Here is a 19,698-nt window from a genome sequence, read left to right on the forward strand (position 1 = left end):
TTCATTCCCTCAGCAACATCGCTTCTCTTCCACTTTCCTTGCGACGGCTGCTCGGTCAACGACTGTACACGCAGGTACAGTCCCCCTGCCACTGCACCAATAATCACGATCAATTGGCACCACGAGGCTTCTTCAGCTTGCCTCGTTTCATTCCATTTCGTGCAACCAAAATGCCTCTCGTGGATCCGGTAACAATGTCCTCGTCAGCAATCGTGAAGGGCGCCGTAGCTCAGTCGACATCGACAACAAAAAGTACACCTGGAAGTCAAGCGACAGAGTCATCGACGACAACGGCCGGTTCCAGCAGCTCGCTGGCGACTCTACGACCCGTCCAAATCAAACAAACGCCCGCTGCTCAGACCATCCGCTATGCTCTACCGGCCGCCTTGACCGCCTTATACCTGTTTCGATTCGACGCCCTCGTCACCAATCCCGTCCCAGTAATGCTCAACGCCTTGCCCGTCGTCGCGGCATTCCAGATGACCTATGCACTTCTTTGTCTGCCTGCGGCGGGCGAGCCGGCGTCAAAGTCGAACCGTAAACCCCGGCCGGGCGAGAGGAAGAAGGGCGGCGACATTGGGTCGAGCACGATCATTGTATGTTATGTCCCATCTTGTCCTTTTCCAGAGACCATGCGGTCTCGTTGGGAGTGTACCTCGCTAATTTTCGTCATAAAACTCTAGACCGCACTCCTAGCCTCCGTTTTGACCTCTATTGTCACGCCCTTCCTATACTTCGCCATGGTCCTCTTCGGCGCGCCCTTCCTCACACATGGGTCGCATACCTTCCTGTGCGCCGCGCACCTTGCCCTCCTTACACTCTTCCCGCTCTTCTACGTACACGGCGTCGACTCGGCCGCCTGGGCTGCGGTCGGCGGATTCCGTGCACCGCTCGATGAGACCTTTGGCGGTCTGGTGGGCGGCCTTGTGGGCGCGTGGCTGGGCGCTGTGCCTATTCCACTGGATTGGGACCGCGAGTGGCAAAGGTGGCCGGTTACCATTCTCTGTGGTGCTTATGGAGGATACTTGCTTGGTAGGGTTTTGGGAGGAACGTTGTTCTGGGGGAAGAGATTTTGAGTTGAAGGGGATGTTTGTCAAAAGCTGGGTTTCCTTCAACGGAGGAATTCTCCTCTGCTCCTGGTCATCCGCTACATAACTTGCGCCTTATCTTCACGGCGGGAATCGGCGGTATGGCGTAGGTTATCTTGGGGTGTGACATGGTCGGTTGTGGTACTGCTGGTAATGGTGTTGCCTTTCTGCAGGTCGGAAACACACAGGGAACGGGGTAACGGGTTGTGAAACCCTTTTCGGGTTTGGAGGTTGGCCGTTACCCGGCATCAAGATAATTCTGATAAAGCTCCTCCAGATAGCAGTTAATGTTTTGTGCGGACTCTGGATACAATAATGGAGGACCCAGGATCATGGAAGTCAAGAATGACGGCAGAAGTTAACGAGCTTAAGCATGGAGGCCGATGTTAGGAGCTGTTCGACGATCTCTCGACCAATCACAGCACCGCCCGCGATATCACTAACACGACATCATCGCGGAGCCCAACTACCTAGTACTCTTTCCCTCCTGAAAGGTTACACTCGATACATATTCAAGAGTGAGCCATTTAAAAACATCCTGAGATTGTATCCCCATCGCAAGGCGGTCTGGATGAGACCTTTACACATGTCTATACTTTTGCTAATGTAGTAAACGGCAATGGCGGTTACTACACTCCACCATCAACCCCACCAGTGCAGTACCTTTTTAGCGGGGATACTTATTTATACCCCTGGATGGACAGTCAGATCGACTCCGATGAGGTCCGATCCGTAACTTGGGTGTCCGATATGCCGGTCGATCGAGCGAAAACGAGATAACTTTAGTCCGTTCATTCCTGTTTCAGACTTGACTTTGGAGGGAAAGAAGCACATGTAGTCAAGTGAGATTACTAACCTGCGCATCCCACACCTTCTGGTATTTCCTTCCTTTATTGACGAGCTTGGAACCTTTTTGACATCCATATTTCAACAGGATCTTCCGGTTCATGATATAGGTAAAACAAGGAAAGAACACTTCGTATGCCTTGAGGTAGAAGGAACCTCAAGCCAACGACACCATGGGTGCCAACCTGAAAGAACACCAGCAACAGGCTCCAGGCCCTGCTACCGCACCGGTAGCGGTCCAGAAAGCGGCCGCGAACTACAAGGGATTCGTAGCTGGCGTCTTTTCGGGCATCGCCAAGCTCTCCGGTGCGTATTCATTCACACACACTTGCACTAGCATAACTGTTTCCAACGTCACACCACCTTCATTTTGATTCTTAATGTCGAACCAACGTTACTGACCCATCCTCACAGTTGGCCACCCCTTCGACACCATCAAAGTGCGCCTCCAAACCACCGACGCCACCCGCTTCTCCGGCCCGCTCCAATGCGTTACCCAAACCATCCGCAACGAAGGTATCCTGGGTCTCTACAAGGGCGCCAGCCCACCACTGGTCGGCTGGATGTTCATGGACAGTGTCATGCTCGGCTCTTTGACCGTCTACCGCCGCCTTTTGCGCGACAACCTGTTCAACCCGCCCTGGCACCCCTTGCACGACCCCGCCAAACCCTTGCCTTCGCATGGCCACGGGTTGGCGGGTATCCTGGCGGGCATGACGGTCAGCTTCATCGCGGCGCCCGTGGAACACGTGAAAGCCAGACTGCAGATCCAGTACGCGGCGCGTAAGGAGGAGAGGATGTATAAGGGCCCCATTGACTGCCTCAAAAAGGTGTACACGCACCACGGCATCAGGGGCGTGTATCACGGCTTGGGAGCGACGATATTGTTTCGCAGCTTCTTCTTCTTTTGGTGGGGCACGTATGATGTGTTCAGTAGGTGGATGAAGCAGTACACGCAGATGAGCACGCCGGCTATCAATTTCTGGGCGGGCGGGCTGAGCGCGCAAGTGTTCTGGCTGACTAGTTACCCGAGCGATGTTGTAAAGCAACGGTTCATGACGGATAATCTGGGAGGAGGGCTCGGCGATGGCGTCAGGAGGTTCCCGAGGTGGAGGGACGCCGCGGTGGCGGTTTACAAGGAGAATGGCGCGAAGGGATACTGGCGCGGGTTTTTGCCTTGCTTCTTAAGGGCGTTCCCGGCGAATGCGATGGCACTGTTGGTGTTTGAGGGCGTCATGAGGTCGTTGCCTGGGTAAGCGGAAGTGCTACCGAGGTCGGACATTGGGTTGGGGTGATATACCTCGAGAGGTTATGGCGGCGCATAGGCGTTGGGTTATCTGTTTACTTTTGGCTTTTGGGTATGATACTCCTAGAACGGAGGCGTTATAGATGGTTCACGATTAACCGGCAATGTTACAGAGTTCACATAGTCACATGCGCATGGGCTAGACGGAAATAGGTTTGGCCAGAACGCCATGCCTCACAAGGAGGCGACTTGACATTTGTTCATTGAACCCGGTTTCCCGCTAAGCACAATGCACACCCGTCCATCATGTGGTATTCCCTGCCAGATAACCTCAAATCTCCAGAATTTCCCTTAGGTTATCGAATTTACTCCTCATCCTCCTCAGCCTCGTCGTTGACGACGTTGAAGAACTTGAGCTCGTAAACACCGCGGGAGGTGGAGACGACACGGAGCCAGTCACGGAGCTGCATCTTCTTGAGGAACTTCTTGGTCCTGTGTCGCGAGGTAATTGGTTAGCGCCAGTTTGGCTGTTGATGGCCGCGAGGGGGGAACACGTACAGGTACTTGAGGTAGCGGCCAGAGAGCTCGTTGTGGGCAACGATCTCAATCTTGCCATCACCGACCTGGGAGATCTTGATGGTCTCGCCGAGGTTGCCGACGCGGCCCTCAACCTTGATCTTCTCGGTGAGGAACTTCTCGAAGGCAGAGACGTCGAAGATCTTGTCGCTGGCGGGCTGAGAAGCGTTGATAACGAACTTCTTGGTGACCTTGGGGCCCTTGCCCTTGGCAGACTTCTTCTGTAAAACACAATTTGACTTAGCCTACTGCTTCACGCCATGGTCGCTCAGACCAACATGAAAGCTGGGGGGATTCCACATTGGCTGAGGATTGGGCCAACAGCAAAGCGATGGTCATGTGGGCGAACATACGGTGATGGGAGCCATTGCGTCGACGGGATGGAGATGTGCTTGTGGGTTGACAAAGGACAAGTCGAAAGAAGGACGCAAAGAGGTTGGATATCCTGCGCCTTTTGTTGGGTTCTGAGGGTTTGGTGGACGGAAGTGGTGAAGTGGAGGTCGCAACGCGCTGGGTGGAAAATTTTTGACCAAAATGTGTGGCCTAGGCCTGTCAAAATTTTAGGGCTCCGTCGGCAGGCAGAAGGCGGGGCTTGGCGTACGGGTGCATGGGGCTCCACATCGGCGACAAGTGGAGAGTTCGGCCCATCAAGGCCGGCCAGCTTTGTCTTCCCACCGCCCTGTCGATCATATCAAACTCCGATTTTCCATATCCCGTCCGTGCTTGTTCTCGGGTCCAGATCTGACGAAGGCACAGTTTTCTCCTACGCTGCTGGCCATTATTTCACACTTCTTTGCGTGCCTGAATTGGTGCATCTTGAGATATCGCATGTCTTGATGGCAACCTCTCATCAAGTCATCGGGCTGCCTGTTAGTGGTTCATACTGTCGGTTGAAGTCGAACACTTCGGCTTGAGAGGTTTTGATGGCCGTCAGCGGCTGTATCTTTTGTTTTCCAAAGTCATGAAATAAACACATATCTTTTCTTCCTCGACAAGCAATGGCATGTGATATTTTCGAAGGGCCGTTCTGTTGTGGAGCCATGGGCTCTTGGTCTTACCCGTTGGGGAGGGAGATCAAGTTTCCTACCTGTTTTTACCAACTCTGCTTTGTCATGTATTCAATGCTCAAATCGTTAAACCTCCAATGACCAATATCGTGTCCATCGCGCACATCCCACACAGAGAACCTCACGCGACCAAAGTTCACTTCGCATCCGAAGCCCAGAATGCCAATGACCATACAACTTCCGCCATACCCGGTATGGCCTGCTTGGCAGCCGCCCAGCTATGAAGCCGAGCCCTGGGCATCGCTTGAAAGAGACCTGAGATTGTGCACTACTATCGCGCTTCGCTTAGATTGTGCGGTGAAATCAAGATCATCAGTGATGGCACCGGAGATCGTTCTGGGCGTGAGCCGGCCGCGCATAGCTGAGCCTTGTAAGCCTTCATTTCATGGTTAATGCGCCACACTTCTTGCGGGTCATTCTGGTGATGTCACTGGCTTGGGATCTTGGCAAATGCTTGGCTCTCGCTTGGCCGCTCGAGGATAGCGCTGGACGGCAAGCTCCTGCCGGATTGTAACGGTTCGGCTCACTGGACTTGGTTACGTCGTCAACTTTAGGACCTTTTGATTCGTAGTGTACATATTTAGTGTACAACTTTGAAGACTGTTTGCAAACCATGATAGGCATGAATGGCAGCATGAGAATAAAGTCCCAAGCATTTTCATTGCAAAGGGGCTTTTCAATCTACCCATCCCCGTTGGGCGACCCGAAACACTGCCCGTGCTTTCCTGAGCTGTAGCGGTAGATGCTTGAACCACATGTGCCTGGGGCTGTGCTGCGGTGTCGAAATTATAGATACAGTTCACCCCTAGAAAGTCCGTTAGGGCGGTACCTCCTCTACCTACAGAGGGCTCTTTCTACCACTTTTAGGTTGGCGATGCAAGAGTCCTGGAGTAGCAGCGTCTGGCCCGTGGTTGCCCGCTATGGATGGAGTCTCTTGGTGCATGTGCTGCGACATACTCGCTCGCCGGTCTTGGCCTCGTTCCTTTCGCGGTGGTTTGCACCAATATGAGTCACGCCGAATAATCCCTTGTCCTCTCCCTTGTCAAAAAAGAGCTTGCAAGTCTCGGGCTAACAAACTTTTAAACATTAACTAGGTATGAAGCGGTGTACACACTGTTTTATAGTACTTGTAAGTTAGCGCTACAAGACCCTGTGGTTCTTTCGCCGGGATGTCCGCGTGTTTACCCTGGTTCATTTTGATCACTCATGAGAACTTCGGAGTCCCGTCCCGAAGTCGAGCCCCAGCTTGTTCAGCATCGCTCCAGCACTTGACCAGGCGGCCCTCTCTCATGTCGGGCACAGTTCCTCGCTTCTCAAGGAAGCATTGCGAGTTAACATAGATGTTGACAAAACTGGGTAAAGTAAGACGGCAAACCACTGTGCTATGCCTACCACGGTACTTAGGTAGGGTACCTTTGCCTGTTCGTCGCTGAGTGGTGTGTACCTTATGACGTATTCTAGCCGACTCTCCAATCGCGTGTGTGCACCGCCTTGTACATGGCTTGCTTTGCGCGCGAGCTTGCGAAAGGTTGAACCATTATCTCATCAGGTTCCCTCGCCTACCCGCTTGGCTTCGAAGGAAGGGAACTGAACTGACACACAAACGGCCCCAAGCAGCCAAAGCAAGGAATGGACTGGGCAGAGGAAAAGACTACACCACCACGAAAACAGACAAGCGCACCCTGTTCCCTGACCGTTTGCCCTGCAAGAGCACAGAGGTATAAGGGCCCCGCCAGGTTTACAGATGACCTCTACAGTTCATCTTGGCAAGGAAGGCACAGTTCATCTTGGCAAGGCTGTCCCGTAGGTCCCATGTTGTTCCTATATAATTCTCTACCGCCCGCTTGTCTCGCCGCTGTTTTACGTCAGTCCACTCGAGCAAACAACAAAAAGCATCATCCAACCTTCACATCCAGCAAGCCTCCAAAACTTTTCGATCAACGCGCGATACTCATCCCAATCTTTAATACCTTACAAGACTAATCCATCACAATGGCTTTCACCGCTAGGTAAGAGCCAGCTGGCTATTCCCATCTGCTTGACGCAGCGCGGCGTCTCTGGTTCTGGGTCACCATTGCTGACATTCGCATCCTCTTCAGCGACATCTGCAAGATCATCGTTGCCGTTATCCTCCCCCCTCTCGGAGTTTTCTTCGAACGTGGATGCGGTGCCGATCTCTTCATCAACATCCTACTCACCATTCTGGGTGTAAGCTTTCCTTCCCTTCCTTCTTTCCTTTCACCTTCCAGCTGTCGCACATAACGGAACCCTTGCTAACTATTGCCTGCAGTACCTTCCCGGTATTGTCCACGCTCTCTACATTATTCTGAAGTATTAAATGAGCAACTACACAACAACGACAACAAGAAACACCAACTAATTGATCTTGTTTTTTGTCGTCGTTCGTGAAGGAGAAGGAAAGGGAAAAAGAAAATGTTACATCGGGAGCCAAGTGGTGTGGGCACATCACCATACCTGGATGGATAGGTTGATTCCTTTTCCCGACGGTTCCGGCGCTTGTTTTCGCCTTATGATACCCCTTGTCGAAATTACGCGCTGCGCCCTGGGGGATCTACGCGGACGTTTCGGCACGCATTTGTTGCAGGCATGAGGAAAAGCTCAGAAAGTGAGAAAAGAAGAGACAAGTTTAATTACGATAGGGAGGCATGGGCGTTTAACGAACGGGTTTACGAGAACGTAGGTGGAAAGATGGGGTTTTATGTAATGGAAGGAGCTCAAGGGGTTAATAGGCGCTCAACGACAACAGAAACGCATGCCTTGCGGTTATGAGCATTCTGCTACTCCAAATTCGTACTATTACGCCGGTCACTTGTGCTCTTATGAGCTCTCCAAGTAAGCTGGTTTAAAGGATTTTGTGGGATGCATATCATAGGATAAGGCTCCTTTTGCTGTCCCTCCATGCGCTCTTGTTTGGTAGCTGTTTATGACACTCTTACGCATTGCCTTTTACCTATATACTCAGTTCGCGAGGGTGTACTAAGCTGGGCTATGTTCCTCTTTCGGCTGTTTATGCTCGGCCTACCCTGAATGATAAGATCTATGTGAAGGTCAGTAAAGTCATTTGAAATGGTAGCAGAAAGGTTACCCACATCATTCTTCCCAACCGTAACAATCTGGTCTTCAGCAACACGGATGCCGCCCGCACCTTCGACGTAGGCAATCGGCGCATCACCCATAATCTTCCTGGCCACGTCGGCTACGGTTGAGTTCTTCTTGACCAACACGCAATCTCTGAATACCGCCTTATTCGCCGACTCATTTGCACCCGACGTAAACGTCGTCGTATTCCTGACTGGGAAGACCGGCACCAAGCCGAGGATCTCGGCGGCTTTGGACAGCACCTGATTGACGCCCGTGGAGCCGAATCGGTAAAGGACCATGTCTTTCAGGTTCTCTATCCTGTTCCGGTTCTTCTCGTCCAGCTCTTTCAAGCCTCCGCCGTCTGGATCGCCGTCGGCTATTAGGTCTTCCCTCGTGTCAACGAACTCGCTGCCTTCTGTGTACTTGATATACCCTTGCTTCGCCATCTTGCGCAAGAAGATTTCGGAGATCGCAGAACAAAGGACGATGGAGTTTGGATCTTGCATCTTGGCGATCTTGGCAATGTTCTTGTCGGCGTCTGGGTGGTCGATTTTGTTGAGTGCGATCACCGTTGGGAACTTCTCGTCGGTGAAGGCGTTGACAACGCGGTCGACGGTTTCCTCTGGGTGTCGGAAACTAGTGTTAGCACCCACGCCGCAGTCGGACTGACGATACCCACCAAGGTGTTTAAAGCGAAGCCGCAAACGTACCGGACCACTCCTCCAACGGCTCCTTGAGCCCCAGCTTATCCAGCGTCCGCGCCACCACCGCAGCGGTACTCCCGTAACCACTGAACTGTGCCTGGAGCGTTTCCACCGCTGTCGCCTTGACAGCAATATGCCTCCTCTTGATTGAACCCCACTTCTCCCAAAGGTTTCCCTTGATCCAGGCCACGATCTCGGAGCGCAGCCACGCAATGTCCACGGATGGATCGTACCCGCGCGTGACCTTTCCTTCGGCGTCTGTTGTGCCTGAAGCGTCGACAACGTGTATCAGGGCGTCGGCATGTCGCAGGTCATCGAGGAACTTGTTGCCCAACCCTTTGCCCTCATGCGCTCCGGGGACGAGACCGGCTACGTCGAGCAGTTCAATGGGCACACTACGCTTGCCGTTGACGCAAGAACCGTAGTTTGGCTTGCACCTTTCGCTAACATTGTAGCGCGCGCAGGCGCAGTCTATCTGAAGGTAGCCGATCGCTCGTTGGGGGTCGATGGTGGTGAAACTGTGGCAGAAGAAAAGGCCTTGTAGTCAGCGCAACATCCTTTGCGTCTGCTTGCGGTTGTATTCGTAGACGATGGCAGTCGTTTTATGGGAGCAAACAGGACGATGTGTTTCAAGTGTATAGACTGGAGAGAGACAGGCAGAAGATGGGCAGGTTGTAACAGAAAGAAGCCTACGGGAAGTTTCCTGTATCGCGTGGCAAGCCGTATCAGCAGCCCGTTCGTATGGGACGTAAAGCGTCCATCTTCGCAGCCGAGATGTCGAAGGGAAGGGAAGGTAAATGTCTTTGTAAACAAGATCACGAAACTACCCACCGACTTTAGAGGAAGCATCTGTTAGCGAGTTGAGCGTGCTGGATTTGCCAGCGCTCGGTTTGCCGACCAGTCCGATTAAAGGATCTCGGGGCATTTGGAGAGTTCGCTCTGGTTCGATTGGCGGTAATCGGATATGCCAGATGAGCTAAGTTATGATAATCCGTCCGGATTCAAGAAGGTGTTGAGCCTAGTAGCGTGATTGCTGAATGCGGCAAAAAGGTCTTGACTGGTATCGTGCTCTGTTCAAGACTTCAAGGCAACTTCAAGCAGGCAGCTGCAGCTCCCAGGTAATTGTGGAGGAGGACGAAATTGAAATTCGTTATGAGCCCCACCAACAAGAGATACGATCGCCCGCGTTGGACGGGACGCAAACGCTACTGCCGTAGTCTATAACTGAGTTGAAGTTAATCCTAGGTATCTTTGTCGATATCATTGTTGCTATCGCTGTTATTATCGATATTATCATTATGTTCATTGTTTTAGTTTACTTGCCTCATCACTATAGTAATATGTCCAATACGAATCCTTAGTACACTAAGACTTTAAGCCAAGACCAGGCAGCACGAGTGTATAGAGGTAGACAAGGTACTCGTGCTCCGCCCCCACTTTTTTTGGATCTCGCCAAACTCACACCAACTAAAGTTGGTGCTCACGACTGCAACGGCCACACCACCACAACGGCCACCATAGTGAGCATAGTTAAGCATCAAGATAATGGAAGCTTGTAACTCATTACAACAACCAACTGAGACGAGAAAAATACTATGAGTATGATTAGGAAAGTGCATCATATATAGGAAGCATTGTTTTGCTTAGGAAAATTAATGCATTAGAAAAACCATATTTCTAGCCTATAAATCAAGCCCGAAATTGCACCCCTAACCCTAACCTGGCCGTTGCGCTGGTGTGGCCGTTGCAGTCGTGAGCACCAACTTTAGTTGGTGCGAGTTTGGCGAGATCCAAAAAAAGTGGGGGCGGAGCACGAGTACTCACCAGAAGGCAGTTGCGACATTGGGAAGCTGCTAACTGGGAGTCTTGGGTTAGGGTTATCTATCTCAACGGTCGTACATACAATTACTCCATCTTACAAGACCTTTACGACAAGGGTGCTTTTGTTACGGCAGTTGCTTCTGTCGGTGCGGGTTCAGTCTCATGCACGATTGGATTCGTAGATTGACTTTAAATAAACTCTATAAACTCTCAGTTATACCTACTTCTTAGCAGGGTGGAAGGCACCTCTCCTCCTGTCGTACAGCAAGCGGTCTTTCACAAAAATGGCACAACCTGGGCTCCCAATCGAGGCACTGCCCGCTTGGGCTCTGCTCAACGGCATCGCATTCCCGCATGTCAAGGTCGCCAACATCGAAGGGAAAGGCTTTGGCGTAGTAAGGGATGGAGAGCTCAAACCAGAGGTTCCTCTTATGACGGTCCCAAACAGCCTCGTTCTCAACGTACAAACTGTCGATGAATATGCCAAAGAAGACAAGAACTTCAAGCAACTGTTGGGTGCTGTTGGACATCATGTATGAGCGAGCTGTCACAGATCAACCCCCCATCCCCTCTCTATCCGGGAACTCCCGACCTTCCCCATTGACATTGTCCGGGAAACTAGCTGACGTTATCTTGCTCACACAACAGTCAGCCAGAAGGGATATATTATTATTTCTCCTTGTCCAGTTGGTTCTGGCTTCTAAAACACACCAAGCTCCAGTGGGCGTCTCAAACCCATGGACCGAGTACATCAAGTTCCTACCCAAAACGGTCCTCGTGCCCACACTGTGGACAGAAGATGAGCGGCTACTTCTCCGGGGTACATCTCTCGAGTCAGCCGTGAATGCAAAGATGACGGCCATCACTGCCGAGTTTGATGCGGTCCGGGAGGCCGCATCTAGCCTTCCGATCTGGAACGACATACTGTGGCCATACGAAGACGGCAATTCTTCGGCATCTCTACGCAGGTGGATTCTTTTAGATGCGCTTTACCGGTCTCGAGTCCTCGAGTTGCCGAAGTCGGGGGAGTCCATGGTGCCATGCATAGACATGATCAACCACTCGACCCGTGCGTCGGCTTACTATGACGAAAACGCCAAAGACGAGGTAGTCCTTTTGCCCAGGCCAGACAGCAGCATTTCACCTGGTGAGGAGGTAACTATCAGCTATGGCGATGCCAAGCCGGCTGCAGAGATGCTGTTTAGTTACGGGTTTATAGATCCGGAAGCGACTGTTGAGAGCCTTGTGCTCCCTTTGGAGCCGTTTGAGGACGACCCCTTGGCAAAGGCCAAGCTTTTCGCGTTCAAGGACTTGCCCAAAGTTCTCGTGGCTCGCGACAAGGGTAGCTCTGCCGTGTCATGGAATAGCCCATTCGCCTACCTCATGTGCGTGAACGAGGAGGACGGCCTGGATTTCCGAGTGCTACAGGACAGTGTGGGTGGACGACAGCTCCGTGTTTTCTGGCGAGAGGAGGACGTTACAGACCGGATAGGGGACTTTGAAACCCTTATCCAGAACTATGAGATATCTACACTTATCAAGTTGCGCGTTGTCACTGTGGTCCAGGAGCGGTTGCAGCAGCAGCTTGAGAGAGCGCAGTCTTTTGCGGATCTCGCTTCACTCCCCATCGGCGACGTTGACCTGATGAGGGACGAGTGTCGCCAGGCTGCTTCTCTTCTCAGGAGGATCGAAACCGATCTTCTAGAAGTTGTCATAGATGACTTGGAGAAAGAGGTGAGAATCCACCCCCGCAAACTCACAGGGTCTCCCCCTCACGCGATGGCATGCAAGGTAACTGACAAGATGACATTCAGAGGCGTATGCTACTGGCTGATGAAAACGTGGTGGCATATCTCGGATCGATGGAAACTGCCGAATCTGACTTAGTTGGCGAGGAGGCGTCCAATGAGCCCGACGATTTCAGTTGAGGAACCACACACTTTTGAAATGGAGACTGCAAGGCATCGTGATGCTCTCTGATCCAAGTGTCTGGAGGTTTCTTCGTGAAGGTTTCTTTGTGAAAGTTTCCTTTGTGAGATTTCGTTTTGGTATGATCGGTTTGTAGGCCTAGAGAGGAGATTGTGTAAACACCAAACCATAAGCTCAAAATATACGTACATCGACGATGCCACCGTAATGTTCGGCTGTCAATGAAGAATGAGGAATAGGCATTGAGCAAATTACCCAGACTACTGCGATGACAAGGCCAAGAGTTGAGGAGATTGCGGTGTTGAGGCCGATCTTATGCTCTGGGAAGCCATTAGAAATTACGAGAACGAACATTTTACATGAAGCGATTAAGAACATGGTTGTCCCAAGCTCTACACTATCCAGACATATGCTCCTGGCGCAGGATGACCACGAGTTCATGTCGAGGCATGTTGTTGAACCAGCTTTTTCCATGTCCGGTCGCTCAAATGGTTCCGCCCAGAAGGCCTGGGACCACCACACAATCTCATATTGCCCCGCATTTCGGCGATGAGTGGGAGAGCAGCTTGATATGTTACCGGGGCGCTGGCCAGTGATGTGACTGCGAAATGATTGGGTGGTGATGCTCGTGAGTTTAGTTTTACTGTCTACGCTGCAAGATCTCTGGTCGGAGTTTCCGCCAACTTGCGGACGGTGTATGGGCGACATAGAGTAAATCCGAGACCTGGCTATCGAGAACTATGTAACACCACGAAGCGCCGGACTGTCATAGTCTGTCTTTTGAGATTCGTTGTTTGCTTGGATTTGCCCGAGTCCGACTCATCAAAGTGGTGATATATACTGCCCGATCGAGAGCGAAAAGGAGAGGAACCCGTCGCTTGGAGTTCGTTCTTGGCATTGCCCAACCAAAATGCGGGGAAGACCAACTCCAGATTTGGTTGAAAGAGACGGAAGGTTGGTGGAACAAATTGATCCTGCTGCAGCATTCAACCAATCAGAAATGGAGTCATTGGACTATACTATGCAGTGCAGCCCCACCGTTCCAGGTTGTGTTTTTACCTCCAGTGTATTTGCTGTGTGGAGGCGGCCGGCCCCATCTCACAGCACTGCTTTATCCTTTGGAGGTTCCGTCGTGTGCGACTGTGACAGCCATACAGAGCGTACTGTGACACGTACATATATGTAAGTACTGTGTACATCGGTACCTAGGTTTCCCCTAATGCATCATCGCTCGCGTCTTTTTATAAGAGCGAAGTGAGCCACCACCACGCAGACCGGTGACCGTCGAAGATCGGACACTTTTCTCCATATTTTCTGACTATAGTTATGGCTCACCGAAATTTCTTTGGTTTCCGTTATGACTTGTGTGTGTTTCAATGACCCTGTTACCATAGTTGACCCAGCACACTTGACGATCCGCCGGTGGGCCAGCCCTGGGCAGTTTGAATTGATCGCAAAACGTCCACGTCGTCGTCAGCGACCCCTTTTAGTGGAGTAGGCTGTTCATGTCTCCAGAAGGTGTTTATTTAGAGGTCCGTTAATATACCGTATATTCGGTGCTTTTTGATATGGAAGTATCCCGCAGGAAAGAGGCTTTGTGTTGCGCGTGGAAGTCAAATGACCCTCAAGTTGTGAGAATCTGGGTTGGGTGACGGTGTGGAAACTATTCAATGTCCCGGAGCCAATCCGAAACGCTCCTTTTGATGCTCAATATTGCGTAGGTACATGCGCGCCTCTTCCGCCGCACACATTGACACCCAAGACAACGGACACTGCTAGTTGGCCGCCTAGTCCCTATTACATATTATGGTTTCAACATCGGAATATCTTTGCCAAACTACAATGTCCTCGACTATGCAAGGTGAAGAGGGCTGCTGATCCCAAGACATGAATACCATGGTTGTCATGATCCTATTCACGAGGAGTTCCCTGTCTCTTTAAGGTTTCAATGCCCCCATCCAGCGTCACGCGGACCATGGACCAAGTCTCGCTTGGCCTCGAAGAGGTTAATCCCTAATCCGAGCCATCGGTGCCCATGTATGTACAAAATGGGTTCTCGACCGAAGCCGCAACTCAAAGAGGAGGCTGTTCGGCGAGGTCCCCGGCTGGTTCCTGAGAGTCCTAACCACGAAGGGTATCGTCCCGTGGTATCGCAGCAGAGGCCGTATGACGGTGCAGCTTTCAATTTCGCTCAGGGTTTCGGTAAGCAAAACTGCTTGGTGCCCAGCCCGATCGGGATGATCTTGAACTTGGCCTCGCTAGTCTCTAGGTCGTAAGCAGGTCAGTGTTCTCGTTAGTGGCTACTTCCAACAACTGCCATGACCTGACGATCCATGCAGCTTAAGACAACAGGGTCTAGGCCAGCCATGATGCCATCAAAAACGCCCGCCAGCCCTCGCACGTCGCCGTCGCAACAAACAAAAAAAAACAAATGGCGTTCCTTGACGGTAGCCCTGTGGCCCCATTCATACCAGGAGGCGCCGAGATGCCCCGGATCTCGCTTGAAAATCCGACCACAACCATCTTTGTGAGCCAGGTGGAGGTATGCTGCTGTGTAGAAATAGAAGCCGGTGGGTCCCTCGCGACCGCTGCGAGAGCGCTGCGATTCGTCGGCTGGACCGGATGATGGGGCTAGTGGATGCCGTGGATTCTCGCTCACAACGGCCATGATGATTGGCGAATCTATTACAATACATTGGATTTGACGAGTAAATCCCTGTTCGCCCCAGATTCTTCTTTGGCCAGGGGATGGCAATCAAATGGAGTCGATAAGTAAACCCAAAAGGTAAGCAGGGTCAAGGTATGGACATGCCCCAATCGCTACGCAGTAGCGCAGTCGTCCTCACTTCCACACCGTCCGTTGCCTTGTCCACCCTGCAGTCTCACACTGGGACTCTCTGTTGATCTTCGGAGGCTTAGCAGAAATACGGCGTCGAGGCAGCAGCTTAAACGTCAAGATGCTGTCACGGACGATAGCGTCCTGACGTTCCCGTCTGCCCTTGTCGTGACCCTCGAGGTTCCAACTTTAGAGGATCTTCGTAGTGTACTTGCGACGTCGGTACTGTAGGTTGCTGTGCAAATAGAATTAGAGAGATCTTGTAATGGCATGGTAAGTATCGGGTACGTCTCGACTAAAAGTGTTGAGGTGACTGTTCTCACCGATCACCAGAAAGGCAGCGGTACCGTACCGAGTACAAGTACATACCCCACGGACGACCAGGGACTCCTTCCCGCCCGCTTTTCCCCTCAGCGTGGCATCAACCCTCCTCGCGCCCTCGCTGCCTCGCTGCCACGCAGTGCTACGCTTCTCGCTGGCCCGCCAGCCAGTCCTGTCCCCCTGGTTCCGTCCCTCTTGGCTCACAGCAACCTGAACTCACCAATGTACCCCCGTATGCTCCTTCCCACGGAATTCATCCTTAAATCACGCCGCCCCGCCTGTCGTGCTCTCCAAATCCCCCCCCTTTCACTGGACCGACTTGACTTTTGAAGGATTTGGAGATCTTGGCTTGCTTCTGTCTTAGATTTTTTTCACCTTTAGTTCCTCGACTTACACCACCATTGCCACATCCATCACCACACAAGCAGTCATCTACCGCCTCAACTTTAACTTCGCCTGTGGATTACGACCAAATCAACGTCAAGAACAGACACCAGTGAGAACGTGTCAATACCATATACGCCAAGTGCCTTTTCTTCACCACTACTCTCTTCGACCATATCAACCTCGGCATTGACTTTTGTGACGATCCAAGACGGGTTATATTCCACGATCTGGTGCTGTATCGACAACCTTGGGTTTCGTCCTCGACACAAGCACTTGCCCGTTTCACCCACAACTTGATTTACCGACATTATCGACTATCGACAGGCACGGGATTATCCCGGCCGCGTGAAAGGCGCCCAAAATGCCCGGCATTCTACCCATGAAAGTTATCAAGGTGGGCAACAGCTCACAAAGTCGCATCGCTCAGGCTTGCGACCGCTGCCGCAGCAAAAAAATCCGCTGCGATGGGATCCGGCCGTGTTGTTCGCAATGCGCCAATGTTGGGTTCGAGTGCAAGACTAGCGATAAGCTCAGTAGGCGCGCTTTTCCCAGAGGCTACACAGAATCGCTCGAGGAGCGAGTACGAGCGTTGGAGGCGGAAATCCGGGAACTCAAGGACTTGCTGGATGAGAAGGACGAGAAGCTCGATATGCTTTCCAAGATGCACAGCAATCGCAGCCGATCTGCCGAGCCACCTCGAAGCACTCCGGCAGCAGAGATAAAGAGGGATTCTGGCACACCGGCAAAAGAGGATACTTTCCGCGTCCAAGCATCGCCCTTGTTGCTCGGTGTCGAGAATTCCGACTCCTACTTCATGGGCGCTTCCAGTGGCCGCTCTTTTATCGGTATGTCTCCCCACTCACCCCAGCAACTCCCGAAAGATCCGCATTCTTGATGACTGACCACATATCCAGAAACATTCAAGCGTAAAATCCAAGAGAACGGCAAGTCCTGCACCGACTTCAACCCAGAGGCCTTCTTGCACATTCAGGGATGTTATCCTCTTTCGACAAAGCTGGCCCCTCAGAGTATGAGGATACCGCCTCGGCTGTTTTCTGATCGCTGCGTGAATGTTTACTTCCAAGAATGGGCGCCATTATTTCCGGTTCTCCACAAGCCCGCTTTCCTTCGTGTCTACGAGGAATTCGTCGCGGATCCTGAAAAGATCAAGAACAACCACAAGCTCACACAGCTTTACTTGGTCTTTAGCATTGCCGGCCTGTCCAGTGAGCAGCCTGACTTTCAGCAGCTGGCCGCTTGCGAGACACAATGGCACAAGTCTTTGGAGGCTGTCTTGATGGACAACACCATGCTTACCCTCCAATGCCTCATCCTTGCTTTGATGTACTGCACTGTCCGGGCCGACTACAAGCGGCTGCAATACTACAAGGGCATTGCTGTGGGACTTTCTCACCGCTTAGGTTTACATCAAAGCCAGAAGCGCTTCTCATTCGGTGCCCTGACTATCGAGACACGAAAGAAGGTGTTCTGGACTCTGTACACACTTGACTGGTAAGTGCACTCGTTCACACAAGGCATGGATAATTTCTAACAGATCTAGCTTTTCTGCCGCTATCCTTGGTCTTCCAAAGCTTCTCAAGGATGAAGACGTCCACGCCGAGTTCCCATCAGACACCGACGACGAATATGTCACAGAGAAGGGATTTCAGCCAAGCCTTCCCGGCGAACCTACCAGGATCTCCAGCGCACTTGCCTTGTTCCGAGGATCCCGGATCCTGGGCAAGGTCCTTGAGAAGATCTACCCGGCTGCCACTTCGTACGAGCTGTCGCTACAGCAGATGTCATCACTTGAGGGAGAACTCACCGAGTGGTTTGAGAACCTACCGCAGCACTTGAAGCTCAACTTCAAGCAGGACAAGCCCTCGACCGATGTGACAGGCAGCAGGTCTCCTCTTCTTGCCCTCGCCTATTATTATACTCGAATCCTTATCTATCGGCCGGCTATTGCATCTAGCCTGGGCCCGAAGGCTGCTCCTGCACTCATGTCTGTTGCCGACTCCAGTAAGAGCATTGTGCAAATAGTTCAACTGCTGGAAGAGAGGTCCATGTCCTTCTCCTTCTGCCTGAATAAGGCAGACATCTTGATCGTCTGCGGTATGGCGTTGCTGTACCAGACACTGGGACTCAAGCACGACAGCAAAGTGTTGAAGGATAACGAGAAACTGGTCAACGGCGTTGTTAAGATCGTTACCAAGGTGAACGCTCCAGGATCGTACGATTTTAAGAGGATCGCTGGAATGCTGGTTACCGTCGAGGAATCGCTTCCCCAGTCCTTGCCGACACCCCCGAGACAGTCTCCAGAGGCGTGTATGCCCACACCACCGGCGCAGCAAGGATCTCCTTCACCTCCAGCTGTTGATGGCGGTGCTCAACCAACCCTTGCTCGTCACTCTAGCGCTAGCTTGAGCGAGACAGATCTCATCATGCAGCGGGACAAGCTACTTGGAATGGCTGTGACTCCTCAGCACCAACAATATCAACATCAGCAACTTCAACAACAGCACAAAAATGAACTAAATCGCGCCCGTTCTCAAACGTCATTCGATAGCTTACGGCAAAAAGCGCAACAAATGCGACCTCATCATCGCCACTCTCTGAGTCATGCCCAAGTCGCCCAAGCTGCGCTTATGGGACGCACATCGACTGGCACACAGTCGACCCCAAACTTGGATTATCTTTCATTAAGTTCACCTCAGTCACCCGTTTCCCCGGTACAGATGCGCAGTCAACCTCATCAGCCCCAGCAACAACAACAACAACAACAACAACAACCACCACCACCACAACACCAACAACAACACCAACGCTCTTCCATAGCATCCTCTCACTCTCAGCAAGGCCAAATGTTCCCGCAGAAGACATCAACCGGCATGTCGACAGCTGAGTGGGAAGCACTGGTAAGATCGTTGGATGGTGGCCCGGTCAGTCTGTATACTGCAATTTACGGGGGTCCAGCTTTGGCACCCTTGGAGACACCTGCGTCTGCTACACCTTCGTCAGCCACGGCATGGGGGCAAGATCCATGGGATATGTCATCGTTTAATCTTGGTGACTTTGTACCAGGCGCTCCAACAGCACAGAGCGTTCTCAGTTTGAGTGAAGAAAGTATTTCTTCTTGCGATGATGTTCCATCCGGTGACATGGGTTTGAACAACGGAAATATGGATTACCGCAACACGCTATTGCCCGTGACGTCAGCGGGCACAAACAACTTCCTTTTGGATGGATTACATGGGTATGGACTCTAACGACACTGGTGGACAATAGGAATATTTCTTGGAATTGGTAGGCGCGGGTTCTCACGATACTTTTTGGTTATGACTGGGTACAGGCCGGGAAAACTATTTCTTCCATTTGGATATGGAGTTTCTGGGAGTGCTTCAAATTTGCCAGGTTACATGACAGAGAGGAAATCAACCGAGGTCAGATAGTGTATTGAGCGGACGACGGCTTTGACAGCAGTCGCGAGTGTTGCAGCGAGCCTAGAGCAGGGGTGGCGAGAAAGTAAGGGATTATCGTCATCATGTGCTTTCACACTCCTATGGACAGTCCCTTTTCCCGCTGTTTGTTTATGCAGCTCTTTAGCTGTAGAGCGGGATGCGTCAAATGTTACCTGAGTACCAAGCACACACGATATTGACAGGCAAGGATGATCATAGTCGCTATTTGATAGGAGATACTTGCCATTCTCACCCTTTCCCCAGTCATATTACTGGTAGAATGCAAAGATATTACAGACCAAGTCGCATTTGAC

General features: G+C 51.7%; 8 protein-coding genes across 8 annotated transcripts; 5 read left to right on the plus strand and 3 right to left on the minus strand.

Moving 5' to 3' along the window:
- Nucleotides 1-17: 17 nt before the first annotated feature.
- NEUTE1DRAFT_75912 (uncharacterized protein) lies at nucleotides 18-1,389 on the plus strand (the record flags this gene model as incomplete). Its single annotated transcript, XM_009849559.1, has 2 exons — nucleotides 18-596; nucleotides 684-1,389. The coding sequence occupies 2 exons, from the start codon at nucleotides 171-173 to the stop codon at nucleotides 1,074-1,076; spliced, it is 819 nt and encodes a 272-aa protein (XP_009847861.1).
- Nucleotides 1,390-2,107: 718 nt separating this feature from the next.
- Nucleotides 2,108-3,336, plus strand: NEUTE1DRAFT_144014 (uncharacterized protein; the record flags this gene model as incomplete). Its single annotated transcript, XM_009849560.1, has 2 exons — nucleotides 2,108-2,240; nucleotides 2,349-3,336. The coding sequence occupies 2 exons, from the start codon at nucleotides 2,108-2,110 to the stop codon at nucleotides 3,188-3,190; spliced, it is 975 nt and encodes a 324-aa protein (XP_009847862.1).
- Nucleotides 3,298-4,235, minus strand: NEUTE1DRAFT_115808 (uncharacterized protein; the record flags this gene model as incomplete). The annotated part of the gene is made up of 3 exons (XM_009849561.1): nucleotides 3,298-3,672; nucleotides 3,739-3,977; nucleotides 4,110-4,235. 3 exons carry the CDS (start codon nucleotides 4,122-4,124, stop codon nucleotides 3,546-3,548), a joined length of 381 nt encoding a protein of 126 aa, XP_009847863.1.
- Nucleotides 4,236-5,201: 966 nt separating this feature from the next.
- On the minus strand, nucleotides 5,202-6,018 carry NEUTE1DRAFT_107235 (uncharacterized protein; the record flags this gene model as incomplete). The annotated part of the gene is made up of 5 exons (XM_009849562.1): nucleotides 5,202-5,380; nucleotides 5,509-5,628; nucleotides 5,666-5,741; nucleotides 5,781-5,891; nucleotides 5,938-6,018. 5 exons carry the CDS (start codon nucleotides 6,016-6,018, stop codon nucleotides 5,202-5,204), a joined length of 567 nt encoding a protein of 188 aa, XP_009847864.1.
- A 1,101-nt stretch (nucleotides 6,019-7,119) lies between these two features.
- NEUTE1DRAFT_57240 (uncharacterized protein) lies at nucleotides 7,120-9,554 on the minus strand (the record flags this gene model as incomplete). Its single annotated transcript, XM_009848978.1, has 4 exons — nucleotides 7,120-7,881; nucleotides 7,934-8,547; nucleotides 8,636-9,147; nucleotides 9,454-9,554. 4 exons carry the CDS (start codon nucleotides 9,552-9,554, stop codon nucleotides 7,852-7,854), a joined length of 1,257 nt encoding a protein of 418 aa, XP_009847280.1.
- A 1,050-nt stretch (nucleotides 9,555-10,604) lies between these two features.
- NEUTE1DRAFT_75928 (uncharacterized protein) lies at nucleotides 10,605-12,380 on the plus strand (the record flags this gene model as incomplete). The annotated part of the gene is made up of 3 exons (XM_009849563.1): nucleotides 10,605-10,983; nucleotides 11,138-12,184; nucleotides 12,265-12,380. 3 exons carry the CDS (start codon nucleotides 10,735-10,737, stop codon nucleotides 12,376-12,378), a joined length of 1,410 nt encoding a protein of 469 aa, XP_009847865.1.
- Nucleotides 12,381-14,427: 2,047 nt separating this feature from the next.
- Nucleotides 14,428-15,866, plus strand: NEUTE1DRAFT_107238 (uncharacterized protein; the record flags this gene model as incomplete). The annotated part of the gene is made up of 6 exons (XM_009849564.1): nucleotides 14,428-14,581; nucleotides 14,649-14,659; nucleotides 14,739-14,921; nucleotides 15,109-15,164; nucleotides 15,260-15,442; nucleotides 15,494-15,866. 6 exons carry the CDS (start codon nucleotides 14,428-14,430, stop codon nucleotides 15,864-15,866), a joined length of 960 nt encoding a protein of 319 aa, XP_009847866.1.
- A 418-nt stretch (nucleotides 15,867-16,284) lies between these two features.
- NEUTE1DRAFT_127465 (transcription activator protein acu-15) lies at nucleotides 16,285-19,604 on the plus strand (the record flags this gene model as incomplete). Its single annotated transcript, XM_009849565.1, has 3 exons — nucleotides 16,285-16,768; nucleotides 16,838-17,435; nucleotides 17,485-19,604. 3 exons carry the CDS (start codon nucleotides 16,285-16,287, stop codon nucleotides 19,190-19,192), a joined length of 2,790 nt encoding a protein of 929 aa, XP_009847867.1.
- Nucleotides 19,605-19,698: the final 94 nt, after the last annotated feature.

Source organism: Neurospora tetrasperma, assembly GCF_000213175.1.
Source record: "Neurospora tetrasperma FGSC 2508 unplaced genomic scaffold NEUTE1scaffold_1, whole genome shotgun sequence".
NCBI lineage: Eukaryota > Fungi > Ascomycota > Sordariomycetes > Sordariales > Sordariaceae > Neurospora > Neurospora tetrasperma.